The following is a 24,147-nucleotide window of genomic DNA, read 5'->3' as shown; positions in this document are numbered from 1 at the left end:
CGACTCCATGTGTTCTGCTGCTCGTGATAAGACTCTGCTTTAGAGTTGGGGGTTTGTGCTAGTGATAGATAGACAGATATATATCAGACAGGCCCTGATCATTTTTTGGAAATTATTCTGATATCTAGGACAGGCTGGCCAATGATCAATACAGCTATTGGCCAATATAACGGCTCATTTGCTATTATTAAATTGAAATATATGATGTTAATCATAGAAAACTGTAAGTTTGGGGTTGGCAAAATTTTATTAATGTTTCTGAATGTCTTTTATGTTCACCAAAGTTGTTTATTTAATCAAAAATACAGTAAAAACAGTAATATTGTGAAATACCATTACTGTTTAAAATAACGCTTTCCTAAAATGTAATTTATTTGCATTAAAGCTGAATGTTCAGCAAGCATTATTTCAGGCTTTAGTGTCACATGATCCTTCAGAAATCATTCTAATATGCTGATTTGGTGCTCAAAAAATATTTCTTACTATTAACTTCTATGTTGAAAAGAGTTGTGCTTTTTTCAAATATCTAATAATAGAAGATTCATAATAATAAAATATTTTATTTTTTTAAATTATAAATTTTTGGTAATTTATGTAAATTATAAATTATTTAATTTAATGTATATATATGTATATGTATATGTATGTATACATACATGTATGTATGTATTAAAATAAAATAATTATATATATATATATATATATATATATATATATATATATATATATATATTATATATATATAATTATTTATTTTAATTTTGAAGCAGATCCAGGTACAAACTACTTCATTTAATTAGCAAATAAATGTTTATTTAGTGTTTAGTATTTAGTTAATAGTGTTAAATTTACCAATGTTATGCATGTATCTACATGATCTTGGCCACCCTGGTGTCTAAATAAGAGCATTTTATTATTGACAAGCCAATATATTGGTTGACTATTAATTTGAACTATAGCACTGTTCAACACAACACAACACAGCAAAATAAAAAAATTATTGCATGTCATATTTGTGTCATTTTGACACTATTCTAGAAATTTCTTCAACCCTTGTCACTATCGTTTGATGCACATTATTCCAGACTACACACACAGAATCATTTATTCTGCTGATAAAATGTCTGAGGCTGTTTGAATCTAGGGTGTGTGTCTGAGAAAGTTGTGGGAAGAGAGTTCCACTTGTAGCACATTTCACTTGGGGCCCGACTGCAAATGCGAGAGCGTCCGTTAGGACACTCATTCTGTGGACCTTTTCCTCGAGCAGAAAGCTGTTGACGTGACCCACATACTTACACAGGCTTCTTAAAAGAGTACTGGAGTGAGGGAAAGAGAAAGGGAATGAGACAGTGGGTGGAAGAGAGAGAACAAGGAGAGAGGGAGTTGGGGGCTCAAGGCTGATGCAGCACCCTGCGGGCTCTTACAGATGGGAGAGGGGGGCTGGGGTCACTCAGGTGGGACGCAACTCTCTCGTTCCCCCTCTCTCAATTTCAGTTTTCAATTTCAAAATGCTTTATGGCATGATTGTATTACACACAGTATTTCTGAAGAATCAATAAAAGAAGCAAGAACTATGACATTTAGTATTTAATATAAGAAAAAATAAAAATGTAAAAATAATATAATAAATAATATAATAAAATAAAATAATAAAAATGTAGGTTTTCCCATTTCAGACTACATTTTGGCTACTGATGGTTATGTTTTATTTAATCTAATAAATGATACATTAATAAAATTTAAATATTTATTATAATAAATAATATCATAAAGAATTTATATTAAACAAATAAATGTTTATATAAATAAAATAAAATACAATAATAAAATAAAATAGTAGGAGGATGTTATGTTTTGATTTATTTAATATTTGTTTATTTTATTATTATATTTTTATTATATTAAACAAATGCACATAACCATCAAGTTGTCAAAATGCAATTTAAAAATGTGCTTCTACTATTTTTTAAAGAAACATTTATTTATTTTTATTTTATTAATTCTGTATTATATTATATAGATATTTATTTAATATAATAAAAATTATATATATATATATATATATATATATATATGTATATGTGTGTGTGTGTGTGTGTGTGTGTGTATGTGTGTATATATATATATATATATATATATATATATATATATATATATATATATATATATATATATATGTATATGTATATATAATTTTTATTGTTATTGTATTTTTATTATGTTTAATGTAATACAAATTATAACAGAATAAATATCATAACATAAATGTTTATTATAAATCAAAATAAAATAATTGAAATAATAATTAAAAATAAAATAAAATAAATAATATGTGTATCTCCTGTCATTTCACTGTTATCAGCACCTACCCATTCATCTGTCCAAATGATCAGACTTACATTGTTACACTTGATGGTTATATGTTGATTGTCTTAAGACAATCATAGCAGTGACCAGACTGTCATCACTCTCACTGTCTCTCTCTGTCTGGGGTGGCATGTCTGTAATTAACAGTCTAAGGTGGAAGTGCTGTAGGAGCCTGGGACGTGAGGATTACATACACACTGCACGGCCTCCCGCCCTCCCTTTGTTTGTTCATTGGGACTCTCGGATGCCAGGGTGATCTATGGGCCACAGTACGGCTCTCTGCAACACAACGTCTTTTCCTGTACCCGACTTGCACGCAAGGAAGTTTTCGATCACACAAATAGGGACTGATGGATTGTGGTTAAGTGGCGTGTGTAAATGCTGTGTATTTTCATTCAGTGTACTGGGAGGGGTGGGCAGTATTGGCAAAACATTCTGTATCGGTGTTATTGTAAATCTTCTGTAATGATACACAACATAAAATGCATGTTTTTATAGAAAAGTGATAAAGAAATTTGTGAAAAATTAAAGTCGTTAGAAAGATGTGCTTTGAAGTTGTGATGCATTTTATCACTTTACATCCAATTCACACTTCACAACATGAGAAAAATAATAAATCTTAGTTCTCATCTTATAACAATATGGCATAAAAGTTTCAAATTCAAACAAGTCCTTATTTTCCTGCGTCATGCGAGACATGTGTGAGCTCTCACAAATGTGTCTATAACAGTGAAATTTACAGAGAGAAGGTCATCAGTTGGTTTTTTTCCCCCTCACTCTCCCTCATGCACGTTCTGTATTGGGAATGCTAATGATGGAAGAAAAGGGAGTTGAGAGAGCGACAGCGTCGTCAGCGATTTCCTCTGCATTTTGAAGAGAGCGGGAGAGGGTGAGGTTCACAGGGCCTTGAAATGAAAGAGCACTCCCACAAAACCAGCACAATAAAAGGGAGGACTATTTCCAAGGTTGTTTTAGTAAGTTGTGGAGAGATGACCCCACACTCCGACTCCGTGGAGATGAAATCTAAACAGCTCCCCCTGCCTCCCTCATTCTCTTGTTCTCACACTCCTGGACTGTTTGTTTTGTCTCTGTCATTTTCCTCCCTTCTCTCTCTCTTTGTCTGTGCCTTTCTATCTGGGTAACTCTTATTTTCCTTCTTCGTCCTTTTTTCGCTCCACCTCTCCTTGCCTCGCCGCCAGTCGCAGGTGTGCGGTAGATGTCTATATGTCCCCCTCGGTGAGCCCACCTCACACAATGTTTATTAAAATGGCACGCTGGGAACTTTGGGTTTCCGCTGCTTTAGTGCGCTGCGATGACATGAATATTAAAATTGATTGTGAGGGAGTGTGGCCAGTCAGCGGGCGCTCAGAGGATCAAGGTTGTTGTCATATGAAGGAGGGGAAAGGAATGACGCTGACCATCGGAAAAACAATAAATAACTGGCATCTTCTCTAACAACTTTGAATATCCCACTACATTTCTTCAAAATTATTATTATTGCTGAGAATCATTTTTGTTCATAGTCCTGTTGTATTGCTTTTATGGCCATATTAGTATTGATTATTGTGCTACCAATAACATTTAAAATGCTCAGCTTCAGTGTGAATGATCTGATACTTGATTCTGTCAGCCTGTTGCAGCATTCATCGTTATATGTTTTTGTATATTGACTACTTATTGACCACTGTCCCAAGACTGGCTACATAGCCTAACTGTTATAGTTTAATGACTTGTGTATCATTCTGTGATCTCTTTATTCTTACATTTTATTTTATTATTTATTTTGTATTTATATATTTTAATTTAACTGCATTTCTGTTTTATTTTACATTTTATGTTATTTTGTTTTTATATATTTTATTCTAACTACTTTCCTAATTTATGTTTTGTATTTTATTTTCTTATTTTGTATTTTTTAAATTTTATTTTATATTTTTATTTTGTAAGCAGCCAAGTAATAAGATGTGATAATGCTGTGGTGTACCACAGTGTTTTAATACTGTATATGCCATGGTTATAAATGATTACCATATTCATTTGGTAATCCAAAAATCATGGCGATACTATGGTAATTTTTTTAAACCATGTACAGTACATAATGTTTTGATGCTTGATTTCCTACATTTACATTTAACACTTTGTTGTTGCCTTTAAACAACAGCTGAATCAATATAGATTTATAATGGCCAGTTTTTATGTTATGTTTATCACATTGAATTATATTTATATATATATTACATATACATATATATTAGTGGTGTCAAATGATTAATCGCATCCAAAATAAAAGTTTTGTTTACATAATATGTGTACTGTGTATATTTATGCATATATAAATACACACACATGCATGTATATATTTAAGAAAAATATTTTACGTTTATATATTAAATATATTTATATATGATATAATTTCTATGAAAATAAATATATACATGTAAATACATGTAAATATTTTCAAAATATATGCTGTATGTGTCTTTATATATGCATAATAAATATACACAGTACACACACATTATGTAAACAAAACTTTTATTTTGAATGCGATTAATCATTTGACAGCACTAATATATATATATATATATATATATATATATATATATATAATGTATATATACATGTATATATGTATATACGTGTGTGTGTATATATATATATATATATATACACACACATATATACGTGTATATGTGTGTATATATATATACACGTGTGTATATGTGTATATATATATACATGTGTGTGTGTGTATATATATACGCCTGTGTGTGTGTGTGTGTGTGTGTATATATATATATATATATATATATATATATATATACACGTGTGTGTATATATATACGTGTGTGTGTGTGTGTGTGTGTGTGTATATATATATATATACGTGTGTGTGTGTGTGTGTGTATATATATATATATATATATATACATATACATGTGTGTATGTATGTGTATATATATATATATATATATATATACTGTATATATATACGTATATGTGTATGTAGTTTTTATCTATTTTGTATATCGATAAAATACAATATACTATACAATAATGTCCTAATTGTAGAAAAACAAAGCATAATGGCACTATGAGATGTAGACTGAAATAAAAAGCAGGGCGTCGTCTGTGTCTGTGGTTATGAGTGGTGGTCCATATTGAAGGTCAGCCGTGATCGATGCTTTTTGACATGCCCACACAGAATGATGTCAGAGCCTCAAATAGCAACTGAGTGAGCATGTGCATGCATGTGTGCATGACTGAGGACTTCAGAAGAAGTACAATTCTTCAGTTTGGAACCAAGAAGCACTCTTTCACTGTGTGATAATCTTTGCCTGACCTCATAGCCACAAAACCATTTACCCCAGAGCAACCTGGTGATTATTTGCACACTGCAGTGGTTCCGATGAGTGCGAAGACCTTCTGCAAGCAGCACGTCTTGCTCCTGTGCTTGTTTGCACTATATGCTGAGTGGCATTGTGTACGAGAAGTGACTCCCACAGCATGAGTGCATCAGGCTTGCCATGCAAATATCAACACCAGGAACGGATGTTTGCACTTGTGTGCATAATGTCACCCTTGCATACATGTAAGCTGCACAATGACACGCATGCGAACACAAACACACCTGCAGGGTCACAGCCTGACAGGTTTAGATATGCAAAATGAACCACAAATGAACTCTCCGTATCACATCTGCAAGTACGGGAGCTCATATTTCTGTGTGTGGATCTGGAACAGGGCTGTGAATTTCTCACCACAGATTTTTGCATTACGAGCAGACGTTTTATTCGCGAGAGAATAAGGACGATATTTAGTGGCGTGCATGTTTGTGTTTATCACACCCGCTGAAAGTCCTGCATCAGCAGCTGCTGGTCTGTTTTGCATATGGCATTGGAAGAAGGGAGAGAAAAGATTGAAGTGGGATATGCATTTGCATACATGGCGGCCGTAATGCATCCTCAGTGTCACAGAGATACTTTGGGCTGGTAGCGCTGTGGCTTATTTGAATGATATCGAGCAGACAGACCAGCAGGCCCAAGGCTGTATGCAATGACATTACTTCAGAAGGGTGATGTCATGCGCTATATACCTTGCACGAGAGCCAATGGGAGAATTAACTCCCAAACTGAGTCTTTTCCTGCCCTGGAGTACCTGTCAGAAGTATTTTGTTTCTGTTTTGTTCCAGATGTTTCTTCTTCACTTTTTTTAGGAAAAATATTAATCGCATCCAAAATAAAAGTTTTTGTTTTACGTAATATGTGTGTGTATACTGTGTATATTTATTACGTATTTATATAAATAAACACAAATGCATGTGCATATTTAAGAAAAATATGTCGTTTATATAAATATACATGTAAATATTTTCTAAATGTATATACTGTATGTGTTGATTTATATATACATAATAAATATACACAGTACACACACATATTATGTAAACAAAAACTTTTATTTTGGATGCGATTAATCACGATTAATCGTTTGACAGCACTAATAGAAATAGAAACAAATGAGTCAATTTGTCAAAATGTTGGCGAAATATGAAAATAGAGGACTAAAGTTGATTTGGAATTCAAACTTTTAATGAGAATAATTCAAGAGACATTTGATTGCAGAATTTATAGCATGGATGGCATTTTCATTTCATGACTAATGTTTTCATTTAGATATTTGATTTATTGTGCATGATCATTTACTCTACTTTTGCTTTTAGATATCCTTTGTCGACATCTAAATCAAGTTGATCGCTACAAATATTTAATAACACTGTTGAATGTAATCTTTTTAAATCTCAAAATAAATATTATTTTTTCCTACTGTACATTTAAAATGTTTAATGCTTAATTTCACTTGTATTTTATTTCAATTTTAAGTGTTCTATTTATTTATTTATTTATTACATTTATTTAGATAATAATATATAACTTTAATATCAACCTTTTATCAGTTATTGGTTATAACATAAAAATTATTATCAGCTTATCTGTATCAGACAAAATTTTAATGTTGAGACATTCCTATAATATGAATATTTCCATTTATTTCCATGGCTCTCTAGAAGAAACTATTGAGATAATAAAGAGATTTTCTTTATGGTTGTGTTTTTCCCAGTGATAAGTCGTGATTTCGGTTCTACTCTTCGTAGCAGTGTTATTTATTTAAATTTGATTTATAATAATAATATTTTTATTATTGATATAAAATAAACATTTATTTTACTATAAGTTATGTTTTCAGTTTTCTTTTTATTTCAGTTTATTTCAGTTTTAAGTCATTTTGTTATGTGCTTTTGTCAATTTTATTAGGCTTGTTTTAATTTTCTAAATAGCTTTAATTAGTTTTTAAGTATGTATTAATGTTGGTTAACAATAACAATACTGTTCTTCCAGTGCCCAATGTTGTCTTTACAAATAATATGACTGTGTTCTACTGTCACCCCTAAAACTGAGGCGTCAGTCTATTATCTGTGTGTGTGTGTGTGTGTGTGTGTGTAAGTGAGCTGCATTTCTGCCACCTTAAAGGCTTGCTGAATATCTTTCCATACCCAACATCAGTCTCTTCCACACATTTCCCGCTCTCTTTTCCCTCCATATGGCATTTATTAATCTTCAATCCCTCTATCCAAAAGAGTGGCCCTCCGTCTATCCTCAGAATGATGATTCACAAGCGGCGCCCAGAGTAATGCCGTGTCACGCGCCGTCTCTCTCCTCCCTCCTCACCCGCTGTGTCCGTGGCAACAAAATGCATTCAGTGTTTGTCTTTATTACTCAACTCAGTCAACTTAAATGGGTACAATGAGGTCTTACGGCTGCGACGTAACCAATGCCAGCTTTGGGCCGAATGGAACAGGTTGCACATTAACTGGTTTTGGGCCAAAAACATCTCTGTTTCCCTCTGGCCCTCTGTGGTGAAGGACAATACAAATGCTCCATAAATGTGCACTTAACTAGACTTTTTTGTAAATTGGGATAATGTAGTGCATGTAATGTAGTGGGATAACGTATACAGCTGGTCATTATTGCTAAATAAATCTTTTAAAACTGGCTCTATTTTTGAAGTTCTTCCATCACTTCTGTGTCTGCAGAGCTCCAGAGATCATCCTGGGTCTGCCGTTCTGCGAGGCCATAGACATGTGGTCCCTGGGTTGTGTCATCGCTGAGCTGTTCCTGGGCTGGCCGCTCTACCCCGGAGCATCTGAGTATGACCAGGTAAGACTTGTCTAATTCTTTAATGGATTATAATGGAAACAGTATAGAGTTGGGAGATGAAGTCATCCAAGGTTTCATATATGCGCTGGCACTCAGCTTGTCTGAGGTTTCCACCCTTAGTACATTTGTGAGTTGTGAGTATTTGTTGTACTGTATCTTAGCTGTTCCCATGCGGCTGTTACCAAGGATGGATTGGGACACTCGGGGCGCTAGCCTCGGTGGAGACCCTCCCTCGATGCCCTGCACTGCAGAAAAATAGCAGAAAAACAAGATGTCTTGTTACTGTATATACATGCAAACATTTAGGGTCAATACGTTTTCTGTTTTTTGTTTAGCAAAGGTGTGTTAAATTGATCAAAAGTGACAATAAAGAATTTGATAATGTTACAAAAGCTTTCTATTTCAACTAAATGTTAAAAAAGAGCGAGAAATTGATCATTTTATTCATCATACATTAAAGTGATGAAAAGTGAGTGAAGAGTGAAGAATGTTTCAAAAGATTTCTATTTAATAAATGCTTTAACGAATTTAATAAATATATTTGATGAATGCAAATAAATGCTTTTCTATTTATCAAATATAAATATCCTGAAAAATAAAATGTATCACCATTTCCACACAAAATATGAAGCAGCATGTTTTCAACATTGATAATAATCAGAAATGTATCAGAAGTTGTCGATTTTTGAAAGATCAATGATGTAATGATGCAGAAAATTCTGCTTTGCGTCACAGGAATAAATTACATTTTACAATGTATTAATATAGAAAACTTTGTTTTAAATGTTGTTATAATATTTCACAATATTTCTGTTTTTATTTTGACCAAATATTTACAGCCTCGAAGAGATTTATTTCAAAATCATTCATTATTGTAATATTTCCAAACTTTTGGCAGGTACTTAATATTTTTATTATACTATATTATATATTATTAATCATGATTATTAAATGCTGCTTTTTATTCTTACAGGACAATAGTATGTATTATTACAATATATATCTTTTAATGTGATAAACATTTTTTTTAATTATAACTGCCGGGGGCGTGGCTTGGGTTGTGGTCAGTTTTTCCTGCTTATATATTCTTAAAAGTCACATTTGCAGTACGCACACTTTATATTTAATACATTGCAACAGTGACAGCACTGTCAACTTATACAGCAGTCACTGGCACACATTTAAGCACTGTTTAATATAAATCTGTTTTCAAGACCCCTAGCTCTCAGGGGCCCATTGACTCATGCCATAATCCATCCTTGGCTGTTTCTGTTTTGTAATTCAGTGGTCAGTAATGATACAAGTAGATAAATAACAAATGTGTTTCAATTGGAAAATGATTTATGAAATGATATTTCCTGTATGATATTCATTTAGCAGATTTTGAGATTTTTTATGTGTGTATGTGTGGCCCTGCCGAGAGAGCCATCTCCTTTCTCAGAAAATGGCTGTGAAAACATCCCTCAATTACTGTTTGTGCTTAAGAGAAAGAAAACAAATCTGATTGTTGGCTGGGCCCCTGCTCTCTCAGCTCTCCTGAAGTGCTGTGTGTGTGTGTGTGTGTGTGTGTGTGTGTGTGTTGTCTCTCTCTGACTTTCATCTCTCTCTGGCCCCTTCGTAGTTCTGGACACATGCCACAAACTGCCCAATTAGCCCAGATCCCGAGCTCTACAGCGAGGCCTTCTCTTAAAAAAATTATTCTGGCCTCATGGAACAGCCCAGGGCCAATGTTCTAGCTCTAAGCAAACCAAACCCATCTTTAACAAGCTCTTAAACACAGCAAAGGACTTTGCAGATTTTTCTCCCACCATTTCTGTGTACTACAGAGTAATAGTATTTTTCTCAGCCCCTCATTTGGTGCATTTATGAGGTCTTGTGATTGGGAAGCAATCGAATGTTAAGGACTCACCTCGGCTTCCCTGTTTACTTTTGATTTTCACTTGGAAGCAAAACTTGAGAAGTTATTTCCAGTCTTTGCTGCTCATTTCTAATTACAGCACTTTGAAATCACCAGCAAGAATCCTCAAAAAGTGAATGGAAAAAAAAAATGTGCTATTCTGTTTCACAAGACTGTAAATGAGCCAAATGCGGTGATCAAGGTCTCTTGAGCAGCTATGAGCTCGGTCTCAGGATACGAGATTGGCCGTTTGGCAGGGGCCGTGGAAGAGATTATTATTATTATTGTGGATTCCTTCGGCTGCCAAGCTCTTGTATTTAAGTCTTTCAGGTGTGTGAATGGCATTCTGTGTAATTGCGGCACCTGGACAGACCTGTAAAAAGAGGGTTTGTCAGGGGAAATCAGTCTCATGGTGACAGCATTCATCACAGATGCTGTTTGCTCAGCTTCTAATGCTGGAATGTTGAAGTTGTGTCATCAGCGTGGCAGCCAAGTGACTGATATGTTTTCGAGCAGACAAAATGTCATCAGTCTGTTTTAATGCAGCTCACTGTTGCTTTTCCCAGAAGTCCGCTTACAATATTAGTCAGGGTTTCTTGCACCAGAAACAGAATCATTTCATTTTTCATGACATTTCATTTCCACCCTGATCATTAGAATTAAAGGCTGTTTTTGCTACTGTACTTTTAGACTTGTATGTCATAGAAAAGACCTTGAAAAAATATATAATAATAATAATTTTATAATTAACAAATATGTAATAGAAGCTGTAATCTGATTATGAGCATTTTAAAACGTAATATAATCTAATTACATGTAATCACTTACTACCCAGCACTGAAAATTTTACTATACTATATACATACTATAGACTACAGTATAGACTTTGTGTTCTATTTGTTATATGCATTGATGTTTTGAAGACTTTGATGTCAGGCTGTAGCATGTCTGTTTTTAATAAATTGCTAAATAATAATAATACATTCAAAATAGAATGTATTTACAAAATCTGCTCCACTTTCCTGCAATATTGCATGCCGCATTAAATCATGCTACTTTAGATTTGCATACTTTGCATTGGACCAAGAGGTCAATCTATGATGTTTAGGTCCTCTGCTAGTTTAAATGTCTTCACTCTACATATTTGCAGGTCTTTATTCATTTTATTGTAATTTTTAAATTCATTTTTATTCATTTTATTTTATTTTATTTTCAACATGAAATGCAATTTGCAGCCCATTTTACTTTGTCAAACAGGATATTTAACAGAAAAAAATTGTATTGTAAAAATCTCATTTTGACTTTGTCGTTTGTAATACTATGACTTTTATGAATCTTTTATGATTTGTTTTTGCAGCTTAGTTTCACTCAACTGACTTTGCAATGTGACTGGATGTCTATATATATATTAAATCTTTATATATAAAACAAGCAAGAAAATCCCCTTTTCCAAATGTACATATCTAAGTAGTGAATATCCAGCACCAAATGTGTGACGTTAGTTGTAAATCTCCTATCGCCTGTGTTTATATCTTCCACCAGATCCGGTACATCTCTCAAACGCAGGGCTTGCCAGCAGAGTATCTGTTAAGTGCAGGGACGAAAACTACCAGGTTTTTCAACAGAGACCCTGACTCCACCTATCCTCTATGGAGACTGAAGGTAAACTCCCTCACCCTGTTTCTCTTTCTCACTTCCTTAATTAGTCTGACTTGGTTCGCATATAATATGCAGCGACAATGTTTTTTTCTCTATCTCTCTCTCATTCCCTCACTCTCTAAACTAAGTTAAATTGACGCATCCACTACACCCTGTAAACAGACCAAGAGGCTAATGTGAGCTAAATGGGTTTTGTGTGAGAGGACTTGGCAACCAGAGCGACGTGGGATAAATCCTGCTTAACGTCCCGTTCTTATTCTTCCCTCTTTCATTCTTCCGTCGCTTTCTGCTCTGTTTCTCTTACTGCGCCAGTGGCTGGTTGCCCATAGTCAATAGAGTTTCTCTCTAGATTAACTTTTGGTGAACTTTGCAAAGCTTCACATGGGGAAACTTTGATATTATTGAACCCCAGTGCAACTCCAAGCTGCATTCCTAACCCTCCATATATATGATATAGATCCAATAAAACTAGAAAAATGTGTCCTCCTACATAGTCAATACCCCTTTAAACTTTTTGGCCCTCAGTGCTTGTGTCTTGAACTGTAGAAATACTCAACCCAATGTCAAGTACTTCCCAGAGATAAGGTTTTATCTTTCATAGTTCAGGAATCATAATGGAGTTTTCAGTTATGTTCCGTTTAAGCGTCAACTTTGCCTCAGATGTTTCTAAAAAACAAAAAGGAAACATATTGTTGACTTAAAATTAATATGGATAGCATAGCCCAAATAATTTGGACTCGAAAGGGATTGAGAAATATTTAAGTTCATATTGAAATCTCTTGACTTGTCTTGACTGAAATTTGTGCACGGTTTGAGATGTTGAGATCTCTTCTATAGGAAACACATTTGAGATTCTTTTCAGGAGAAAATTAAAAGAAGCAGAACTCTTCAGCTGCATATGTCTCATGAATGAGATTTAATTTGTGCGTTTTCTTTACTGTGGGTTTCATTCCAAATTTCAAAATTGCTTTATACTTTTCCCAATGGATTTTAAATGTTTCATGATGTTCCTCCAAGTGATAGTCCATCCAAAAATGTAATCATTTACTCACTCATGTTGTTTCAAACCTCCATGCAATTCTTTCTTTTACTTAAAAGAAGATATTTTGAATAAACCACTTTGAGTTCTCATTGACTTCCACTGTATGGACAAAAAAATTATTGTTTGGAAACTATTTGGTTACCAACATTCTACAAAATATCTTCTTTCGTGTTTCACAGAAGATAGAAAGTCATACAGGTTTAAATCAACATGAGAAGTGAGTAAATGAAGTTTCATTTGTGGATGAACTCTCTTGGCTTATTCCTGATGTTGAAAGCGCTTCTCCAGTGTTTTATTAATTGCTTTTCAAGTGGAGCCATGTTGAAAGATGAATCAGGATAGTGCTGACAGTATTCCTATTTGTTTTTGCAGACACCTGAGGACCATGAGGCAGAGACGGGGATCAAATCTAAAGAAGCTCGCAAGTACATCTTCAACTGCCTGGATGATATGGCACAGGTAGGAGTTTCGTACCTTTGTTCGTACCACAAAACCTGCTTCAGCTTCAACAGGAGCAGAAATCTGGCTCATGGCTAATAATAACCTCCCTCACCCTCAAAAATGTTTTGTCTCCAACTCTGTGTGGCAAGTTTCCAGTAATACTCACACCTCTGTTACGCAGAAAACTTTGATGTTATGTAACTTAGGACATGACTCAAAAGCACAATGGTGCATGGGAACCTTATTCCCCTTGGAGCTATTCAATGATAAGACACATGACTTATGACCTTTTGCCTTCTGCGAGTTATAGAAATCAGCACGCCTCATCACCGGCCAGTCGTCAGATGTCTGGACGGGCTAGGTTACGCTTTCGCCAACAATGACGCAAACCTCAATTTGGATTTTTCCCATAAGAAAAGACTCCATCCCAGTTCATCAGATAAAAACGGCTGATTTAATTCACAGCAAATTCAGTTGAATTCATGGAAATAAGCTTATGCTTGGATACACTTAATCTATAATGTATCCATGCTCATGTCCTTCATAACACCCTTGTTTTACAAGAATTACATCAGAGCCTCATTTTCAGGTCAGGTCCTCTAGTGTTATGATCTAAGTACTGACTTGCTCTGTAGTCCAGTTTACTGCACTGCCTAGTACACTTATTGTAGTACACAGTAAACCTCATTAATATAAAAGCATAAAAAAGTATTATTTTCAATAAGATAGGGAGTATCTTTGATAAGCTGGAAGGTACAAGGCAAAAAAAAAAGCATAGATAAAAAAAAAAAAAAAAGAAACAAATAAAAAAAATTATAATTTAAATAATAATAATAATAATAATAATATTAATAATAGCAACCAAATAAAAAATGAGTTAAGAGTATAAAATGTTTATTTATTTATTTCATAATAAATCATAAAAATAAAATAATTGATAATAAAACAAAACTGAAACAGTGAAAATAAACATAATAATAATAATTGAATTATTATAATATGTATTATTATTATTATTATTAATATTATTGAATAGCAATCAAATAAAAATTAGTTGTAAGTATAAAATGAGTATCAAAATTAATAATAAGAATTATTATTATTATTACTACTGTTATTATTATTATTAATTAATACTAATCAATATTTATTATCAAATTGTTGTTGTTGTTGTTGTTGTTATTAATAATTAAAATAATGATAATAAAAACGGAAAAATGTGAAAAGAAACAAATAATAATAATAATAATAAAACAAATTATTTGAAATAAAACAAATTAATAATAATCATTAAATATACGAAAATATGATACAAAATGTACAAACAAACAAGCATATCTATCTATCTATCTATCTATCTATCCATCTATCTATCTATAAATAAATAAATAAGCCACCTTTACTCACAACAGTTAATAGTTTAGACTCTCTCTCTGTTTGTGTGTGTGTGTGTGTTTCTCAGTTTCCACTGTTGCAGCACTGTCAGTTTGTATGTGGAACATATGCACAGCTGTCTCATGATATGCACCTGTTTTTAAATTGTTGCACTCAGAGATACAGCACTTGTGTATTCAACCGATTTAAATACAACAGTCAGATGTGAAATGCAGAGCAAGAAGAATGATTGTTCTCGGTTTCATCATCTTCAAGAGACAGTTCACTAAGTGTGCGTGCATAACTGTTTTTGCAAGATTTGTGTACGGTAGCTATGCAGTGACTCCCCTCGCTTGCAGTTCATATTCTACATCTTGAATGATTATTTTTCCTCGCGTGTCAAAGATTATTTCTTTATCGTGCAGCAGTGTGATGGAAAACAGAGAGAGAGACAGAGCAGGACTAAAATAGCATGCATAAAAGAGGACTGTGATTTGCACTGGTGACTGGCGGTTTATCTGATAGCTCGGGGAGGTTAGGCCACAGATAAACAGCATGGCAGTATGAAAAATGTGTTAGCCATCTCTGACAGGGATTCCCAATAATGAAAAAAGCTCTGCTGCATTGCTTTTAACCTCTGGCAAAATATCCTATCAGACAATAAAAGCACGGTTCTTTAAATACAGGCACTTTTATGTTTTTAATTTTTTTTTTTTTTTTTTTTATAATTTTTGAAAACTTTTTTCCCCCTGTGGTTTTGTATTTCATGTTTGTTTTTTTATAATTTATATTTAGTAAATATTTCGTTATATTTGCTTCTTTTCACATACATTGTATGTACAGATTATATTATATTATTATACATATATATATATATATATATATATTTCTATTATATATTACAGGTTACTATTTTAATATGAACTTAATAAAATATATATATATATTTATTAATAAATCAGAAATTTTAAAATATATTTTTAAAAATATAAAAGTCACATTAATATAATCTTAAAAACTTTTTCCATGTCTGTGTCATTTATATATGCTTCTTTTCATATCCCTTTGTATATATTGATATTATATTATGTTATATTATATTATGTTTTTCTATTATATATTACAGGTCACTGTATTTCTTTGTAATATAAAGGTCATATTTAAAAAGTCCTTTTCCATGTCTGTTTAATTTATATTTGCTTCTTTTCATATATTCATTTGTATATACTAGTATAATATAATAGATTTTTTTTTACATTTATTTAACTTTTAGTTTTTTTCACATACTCAGACGGGAATATCTGGCCTGGCATCTAAAGCATTCCTAAGTGAATATCTGTAAATGTGAGGGCAAATATTTGGGAATATCAGAAAGGTTACCGCTTTCCTCTGAGAACGCACACACTTTTTGACTGACAGACCTGTGTATATTAATAGAGTTGTACACGTCAAGTACTGCGGGAGTTATTCACACACAAATACTCACATGTATTATTTACAAAAGATGTAAGTTAGATCAGAAGATACAGCTGACAGATTCCATCATTTGGGAACAGCCAGGCTCGCATTCAACACACATTCGGCTGCTAAGGATGATTTATTCTGCAATTATGGTAGCTAATTTTCCCTGCCGCCTACGTTCATGGATTATCACTGTCCAGTGCATTTACAAATATTAACTTTTTTAATTTTGCATTAAAGCATTACAACATTAAATGTTTTTTTTTTCAATTTCTGTGCTGATTGACCTTGTGATTATTATTTTTAGTATGTGAAATTCTATGGAATTCTTTTGTTTTCTGAGGAATTCTGTGGGCACCGATTCCATGGTGATGTGTTAGTCAATGTTACATAAAAAAAAAAAAAAAAGGCAAGAGCTGGTTAACCTTGTTTGAGGATCCCTCAAGTACTTGTTGGTCTCTGTACATCAGCTCATCTTCTCTCATTTGCTGGGTGCAGGTGAATATGACCACAGACTTGGAGGGCAGTGACATGCTGGCGGAGAAGGCAGACAGAAGGGAGTTTATTGACCTGCTGACCAAGATGCTGACCATCGACGCAGACAAGAGAATAACGCCCATAGAAACACTCAACCACCCCTTTGTCACAATGACACACTTGCTGGACTTCCCACACAGCACCCAGTCAGTTGAACTACACCAAAATTAGGGTTATATAGTTTTATCAAATGATGTTTAGATCACTGACCATGTCTTTTTTTCTTGCAGCGTCAAATCCTGCTTCCAGAACATGGAGATTTGCAAGCGTCGGGTGAACATGTACGATACAGTCAATCAGAGCAAGACGCCCTTTATAACACATGTAGCCCCCAGCACCTCCACCAATCTCACCATGACCTTCAACAACCAGCTTAACACTGTGCATAGCCAGGTCAGTATCCACACACACATCTAACTAGCCACTTCCCATTATATTGTTCTTAAATAAAGTTAAAGTTATGATGGGTAAACCACAGCTCTAACCCCTACGTTTGGCATTTTAGATATTATTTAGTGTTTGTAAAGTGCAAAAATAATTTCTTTGTTGTCATGCAAGTTTCTGAATAGCTGGGTCCAAATTGAAATGAACAAATGAGCTTGAGAAAATTTGTTAATGAACCACAATAAATCAAATTAAATGTACTAAGATAATAAATATAATTAAATCAATTATAAGGTCATAAATATTATTATAAATATTATTTAATAATATTATAAATATTATTTAAATATTTGTAATTTGTAAATAGTAGTTTATAATATATGAAACATTTGCAAGAAAAAAGTATAGAATAAAATCAATTATTTTTATCAATAAATGTTTATATTTTGATTTCCAGTAAAAATGTTATTTTACCAAGATAAATGTATTTGAGAATGAAGATACTAAATGTAATTAAATAAATTATCATAAATCATAAATAATAAAATGTAACAGTTAAATGTCATTTACGTTTTTTACATTATTAAATATTTGTAATATGTAACTAATAACGTTCAAATAAAAAGCTGACATTTGTAAAAATAAATAAATAAATAATAATAATAATAATAATAATAATGGAAAGAAAAAAGAATTCAGAATTTTGTCTTGATTTCCCATCAAATATTATTTTTATAAATCCTTAAACAATAATTAAATGAATGTAAAATATATATATATACATATATAAATAAATATTTAAAAAATTACATTACAGGATCATAATCAATAATTTACTAAAAAAAAAATTAAAAAAAAGATCTCTTATTTTAAACATAATCCTCTCTAAACTGTATTAAATGTTGTGATTATAACAAGTTAAATTATAAAAATTTTCTTCTCAAGTAAATCTTTTTAATTTTATGGATGTTTGGATGTTTTACTGAAAAAAGTAACATTAATATTTTTGTGGAGTATGGACCAGTTAATTTTTGAGCACATCATAAAAAGAAGATTTTTGTTTATTTTTGCTACCTCAAAACTACCTCAGGTTTCAACCTCAAAACTACAGCTAGGTCAGAAAGTACACAGCACCAAGCTCTCTTAAAGCTGCAGATAATTAATTGTATTACATGCACAGACTCATTTGCAGTAGGACAATCCAAAGAAATTAGAGTAGCATTGGCCCATTGACCACTGGCAGTATCGGATGACTTCCTTCAGTGGACAGAACACTAGTCATATCATGGGCCATTTGGGCTGTGTGTGTGTGTGTGTGTGTGCCTGAGTGCGTGTTTCCAGCCTTGCAGCCCTCTGTCACAATGTGCTGATTAACAACATGACAGCCTCTACTTCCTGCTTGGCTTGCATTTTACTACTTTGCAGCCTTAAGGATTGCACCACTTTGTTTCCTTCTCTCCTTTTGTTTCCTCCCGTTTTGCCTCAGTGCAGTTTAGCTTCACCAGGGAGCGTTTGTCTAAACTGCTGACAGAGGGCCAGGCATCAATCCCATAATGCCTTCATTTTGAGTTCTTAGATCGGCTCAAACTGTGACTTTCCCCTTCGAATAAACATGTTTAAAGTCAAAAAGTCATATGGCTGTAATGTTATAGCATTCCGGCTTCTCTCTAACGTCATGAGAAGAACATTGTGTAGGCATTCGATGTGTTTGAAGGGAAAGCTTGTGTAGCATTAGCCAGCTGTGAGGCTGAAGTGTTTATTTTGTGTGATGAATACCATGGCGGCGTATTGATTAACTCTCTCCCCTGGTGCTCGTCGGCCTTGCTAAACAGGGAAAATGAAAAATGAAAAGCGCTGTACTGAATTCTCCCCATACAAACCTTAATGAAAAGTCTATAATTACTAGCAGTGGCATGAGATGAAACAGTATTGCTTTGGTAACAGATGAAAGTAAATAACACTAGCATCTATTAAATGAACAGGTTTTGATGGTGCGCCAGCATTTAGGCACATCTTTTTTGTCTTTTGTATTGTTCAATTTCATCCATATCTTAGAAGAAATGACAGCATTTACATGGAAACGCACTCGTACCATCTAGACCTATTCAGACTTGACCCTTGACCTTGTGTTTCTGGGATTTTGTGCCTTTTTATTGTCAGAGATAGTACAGGAAGACATGTTAATTTTGGAAGTTCTGAACAAGCACACGAATAGGCCAGACTCAAACTTGCATTTTCCAAATGAACTCCAAAGCTTGAAATTTTGATGTTGGAGCATGTCATGGCTCAGACCTTTTTTTTTCAGTTTTGAAAGTTTTGAATTGGCGTTTGGGAACCAGAGCAGGCCAGACTCAAACCCACATTTCTTAAATTAGCACCAAGGCTCAACATTTTGATGTATTAGCATGTGCACAGACCACTAAGCCATAGCTCAGACCATTTTTTTTTTTTAAGTTTTGGAAAATCTGAATAGGCGCATAGGACCATGAATAGGCTAGACTCAAACCCAGATTCCCCAAATAAGCTCCAAAGTTCAAAATATTGATGTTAAAGTATGTGTGCTGACCACTAAGCCATGGCACAGACCCTTTTTTTTTGTTGTTGTTTTTTGTTTTAGAAGTTCTAAACAGGCACATGGGATCATGAATAGACCATAAATTGTCTTATATTGGAAAGTTTTGAATTGGCACTTGGGAACAAACGCAGGCCAGAATCAATCTCACATTTCTAATATTAGCACCAAGGCTCAACATTTTGATGTCTTAGCATGCACACAGACCACTAAGCTATAGCTCGGACCATTTTTTTAGTTTTGCAAGTTCTGAATTGGCGAACTGAACCAAAAGCAGACCAGATGTCTTATATTAGCACCAAGGCTCAACATTTTGAATGTTTTAGCATGTATGTAGACTGCTAAGCCATAGCTCAGACCTTTTTTTTAGTTTTGGAAGTTCTGAATAGGGCTCATGGAACCATAAACAGGCCAAATTCAAACCCACATTTCTCATATTAGCACCAAGGCTCTACATTTTGAATGTCTTCTGAATAGGTGCATGCAACCATAAGCAGGTCAGACTTTTCCCAATTGAACTCTAAAACTCAAATCAAAATATTGATATTGGAGCATACATACTAACTACTAAGCCATGGCTCGGATCTTCTTTTTCATTTTGAGCAAAAATCACGCCCTTTCCCTCTCTCTGGCGATGTTACCGCACTCATATTTTTACTTCTGGCTATATTTTTGTCTTGTGTTTTCATTATAGAGAGAGAGTGACTATGATGGAAGGACCTGCACAATTCTTTTGAGAAGCACATTCGGTTCACCGTTCTAGATGGAGGAGAGGGAGTTCCCTCGTTCATCAAACCTCCTAGACGGCGCAAATTCCACATTGATAGATGAATAAACAGATGAATGTGCTGCAGTCAGGCCGGATTAAAAAGCACTGGAGGGGAAATCTAGTGCAGAGGCTTTGAAGAACAGATTTTCTCTCCCCTCACCAGTTAGATCTGTGTGTATATTTAATCATAGCTTTAGCGCAAAGAGGGATCATTATCTGCTGCTAATGAGACTGAGCAAATTCAATGAGTTGAAGGGTCCTAGCATTGATGGAGACTGTAACACAAGAGCATTGATTGAAGCTCTCTCTCCTCCTCTTTCCTTACGCTCAATAAGTCATTTTATAGAAAATGCCTGGACCCTAATGCTGTCTGCACACAATAACAGCTAATAAAGCGTTTTAGTTGAAGTTGCAGAACAGTGTTGTGGTATTCGCTCTAAGAAATTACTCTGAATTTAACATGAAACAGCTTCCTGTGCTTGCTGCATGCAGTTTTCATCAGCTAACATTTTTTGTACATCCATCCTGTATATCAAGAAATATTTTTGAGAAGTTTATGTTTATCATTTGCTATTATTTGAAATTTTGCCCCTCATCCTTCATTGTTGCTCCACCCAATCGCCACACCCACTTCCTCATACTTTTGTTTGTTTGTCTTTGTTTGTTCGTTTGATCCCATCGGTTCCTTTAGGCCACCAACCTGGCTCCCTCTTCCACCAGTGCCACCCTTTCCCTTACCAATCCCGATGTCTCCATACTAAATTACCAATCTGCACTCTACCAGCCTTCTGCGGCCCCCATGGCTGCCGTGGCCCCCAGGACCATGAACCTCCAACCCGGTGCGCCACAGCTCTGCGCCGCCCGACCCGATCCCTTCCAGCAGGCCCTCATCGTCTGCCCACCTGGCTTCCAAGGTGAGTGCTAATTTAATTTATACAGAACCCTAGGTTCAGCTTACCTGTTTATTATATTTTAGGGCTAGTTTACTCAAGAATTGCAATTCTGTCATTATTTACTCACCCTAAGGTCTGTTCAAACCTGTTTGCTGTTATCGTTTCTGTTTTTAAAGAATTTTTACTTATATCTTTCCATATAACAGCAGTTCATAGTATCTACTTGAGGCAAATAGCATCATGTTAATGGCCCATAAGACTGGTTCTGCTATATTCCAAGTCTTCTGAAGTCAGATTTATGTGATTATCAGTGATAATATTTAACAGAAACTTGCACCAAGATTCAAACAGAAAAATGTAAGTTTTAATCTGTTCTTAACAGAAAGCTTTGAAACCATTCAAATGTTTGGAGTCAGTAAGATTTTATTAAATATTATAATAGAAATAATAGAAATTAATTATTGTCCATTAAGGATGCGTTCAGTTGATCAAAAGTGACAGTAATGACATTCATAAAATATTTATTTTAAAACTTTTCTGTTGAACTTTCCACTCCTCTAAGATTCCTGAAAAAAATCTTGGTTTTCACCAAATAAATAGAAATAAATTTAAGAAATACATTTAATTTTAAAATCAAAAGTCATGGCTCAGACCTTTTCTTTTTTTTTTCAGTTTTGAAAGTTTTGAATTGGCGTTTGGGAACCAGAGCAGGCCAGACTCAAACCCACATTTCTTAAATTAGCACCAAGGCTCAACATTTTGTGCACAGACCACTAAGCCATAGGACCATGAATAGGCCAGACTCAAACCCAGATTCCCCAAATAAGCTTCAAAGCTCAGAATATAGATGTTAAAGTATGTGTGCTGACCACTAAGCCATGGCACAGACCCCTTTTTTTTTTTGTTTTAGAAGTTCTAAACAGGCACGTGGGATCATGAATAGACCATGAATTGTCTTATATTGGAAAGTTTTGAATTGGCACTTGGGAACAAAAGCAGGCCAGAATCAAACTCACATCTCTTATATTAGCACCAAGGCTCAACATTTTGATGTCTTAGCATGCACACAGACCACTAAGCTATAGCTCGGACCATTTTTTTAGTTTTGCAAGTCCTTCTCTAAGATTCCTGAAAAAAATCTTGGTTTTCACCAAATAAATAGAAATAAATTTAATTTTAAAATATATAAAAATATATATTTTTTAAAACTGCTATTTTGAATTGCAATATTTCACAACAGCCCTGTTTTTATTGTAACATAAAATGAATATTTTTGAACAGTAGTGTAGTTGTATGGGCTACTTTTATGAGACTTTTATAATGTTTTATGTGGTCATTGAGCTGAGTAAACATTCTTTTAAAAGTCATATGCATTTGAAATGAGTAAACGCTGACAGAATTTAAATTTCTGACTGAGCTATTTCTTACATTTTGCCAACTAATGGTGTTTGCTTGTTATTTCTTCCCAGGTTTGCAAGCTTCACCCTCCAAACACACTGGCTACTCGGTGCGGATGGAGAATGCAGTTCCCATAGTAACACAGGCCCCCGGTGCCCAACCTCTACAGATCCAGCCGGGCCTTCTGACACAGGTATAGCCAGACATTGCCCCCATTGCCATAGCAATACAAAGCCACATTTCCTAAACTAATTACACCCCTCAGCCTTTCCCAAAATCTCAATTACATCCGAGTTTGGCTCCAACGAAGAGCAATTAGCATGACCTACTTTGTTTTAATGATATAAGTATAATTCACTTTCCCTTCGACAAAATTGAGAAGACACTCTCATTTCATGGCCAGTAGATTAATTGAAGCCGGGTTGGATTTATCTTGGTTTGCTCTGCTGTAGTAACTGGAGTGACCTATCTTTTCCCACTGGAGATTTTACCCCAATGATGGTTTGCTTTCCTGCTTCCACTAAGGTCCAGGCAACTGTGCATTTTTCCTGAAGTTAGAGGAAGTCATGCTTTGATGAGCAAGACTGAGGTTGGCTTTAAATGAGGTCTGTGGATGCTGAGGGATTTGTCTATCCTCTGGTGCCGCAAGGCAGGGCCCAGGCGGCTTTTAAATTTGAGACAGGGTGGCGAGGTTCAGAGGCGTTTAGCTAATTTGTAATTTATCTGCAACAGTTTTCGGTTTTGCTGAGCTGGGCTCTTGTTGCTTTTTGAAGACTCTACTGAAAGGTTCAGCCAAAAATGAAAATTATTTACTATTTACTATTACTATTATTTACATGTTGTTCCAAACCTGTATGACTGACTGAATTCTGTGAAACATAAAAAATGAAATTTGTAACAAATTGTAACAAAATCTGTTTACACTTTTCAATGTAATGAAAGTGAATGAGGACTGTGGCTGTGAAGCTCCAAAATGACAAATGAAACACCATAAAAGTATCAAAAATTAGTCCATATGACTCATTCTGAATCTTCTGAAGCATTGTGTGAGGAACAGACCAAAATTTAAGTTGATTTTTAATGTCTTGATATCTGTTATTGCATGTTTATGAGAGAAGCAGCAATATTTCAGCAA

At 34.1% G+C, this 24,147-nt stretch overlaps 1 protein-coding gene across 1 annotated transcript in view; it reads left to right on the top strand.

Annotated features, from left to right (window-relative positions):
* The window catches only part of hipk2 (homeodomain interacting protein kinase 2), a 106,679-nt gene that overhangs the window by 66,819 nt on the left and 15,713 nt on the right, over positions 1-24,147 (top strand). The window contains 7 exon segments of the mRNA XM_058750613.1: positions 8,462-8,585; positions 12,025-12,144; positions 13,556-13,642; positions 16,958-17,142; positions 17,227-17,389; positions 21,413-21,635; positions 23,084-23,205. Of these exon segments, the coding sequence (XP_058606596.1) occupies positions 8,462-8,585; positions 12,025-12,144; positions 13,556-13,642; positions 16,958-17,142; positions 17,227-17,389; positions 21,413-21,635; positions 23,084-23,205 (1,024 nt within the window).

This window comes from Onychostoma macrolepis, chromosome 18 (genome assembly GCF_012432095.1).
Source record: "Onychostoma macrolepis isolate SWU-2019 chromosome 18, ASM1243209v1, whole genome shotgun sequence".
Taxonomy (NCBI): domain Eukaryota; kingdom Metazoa; phylum Chordata; class Actinopteri; order Cypriniformes; family Cyprinidae; genus Onychostoma; species Onychostoma macrolepis.
This window is presented reverse-complemented; position numbering and strand designations above follow the sequence as displayed.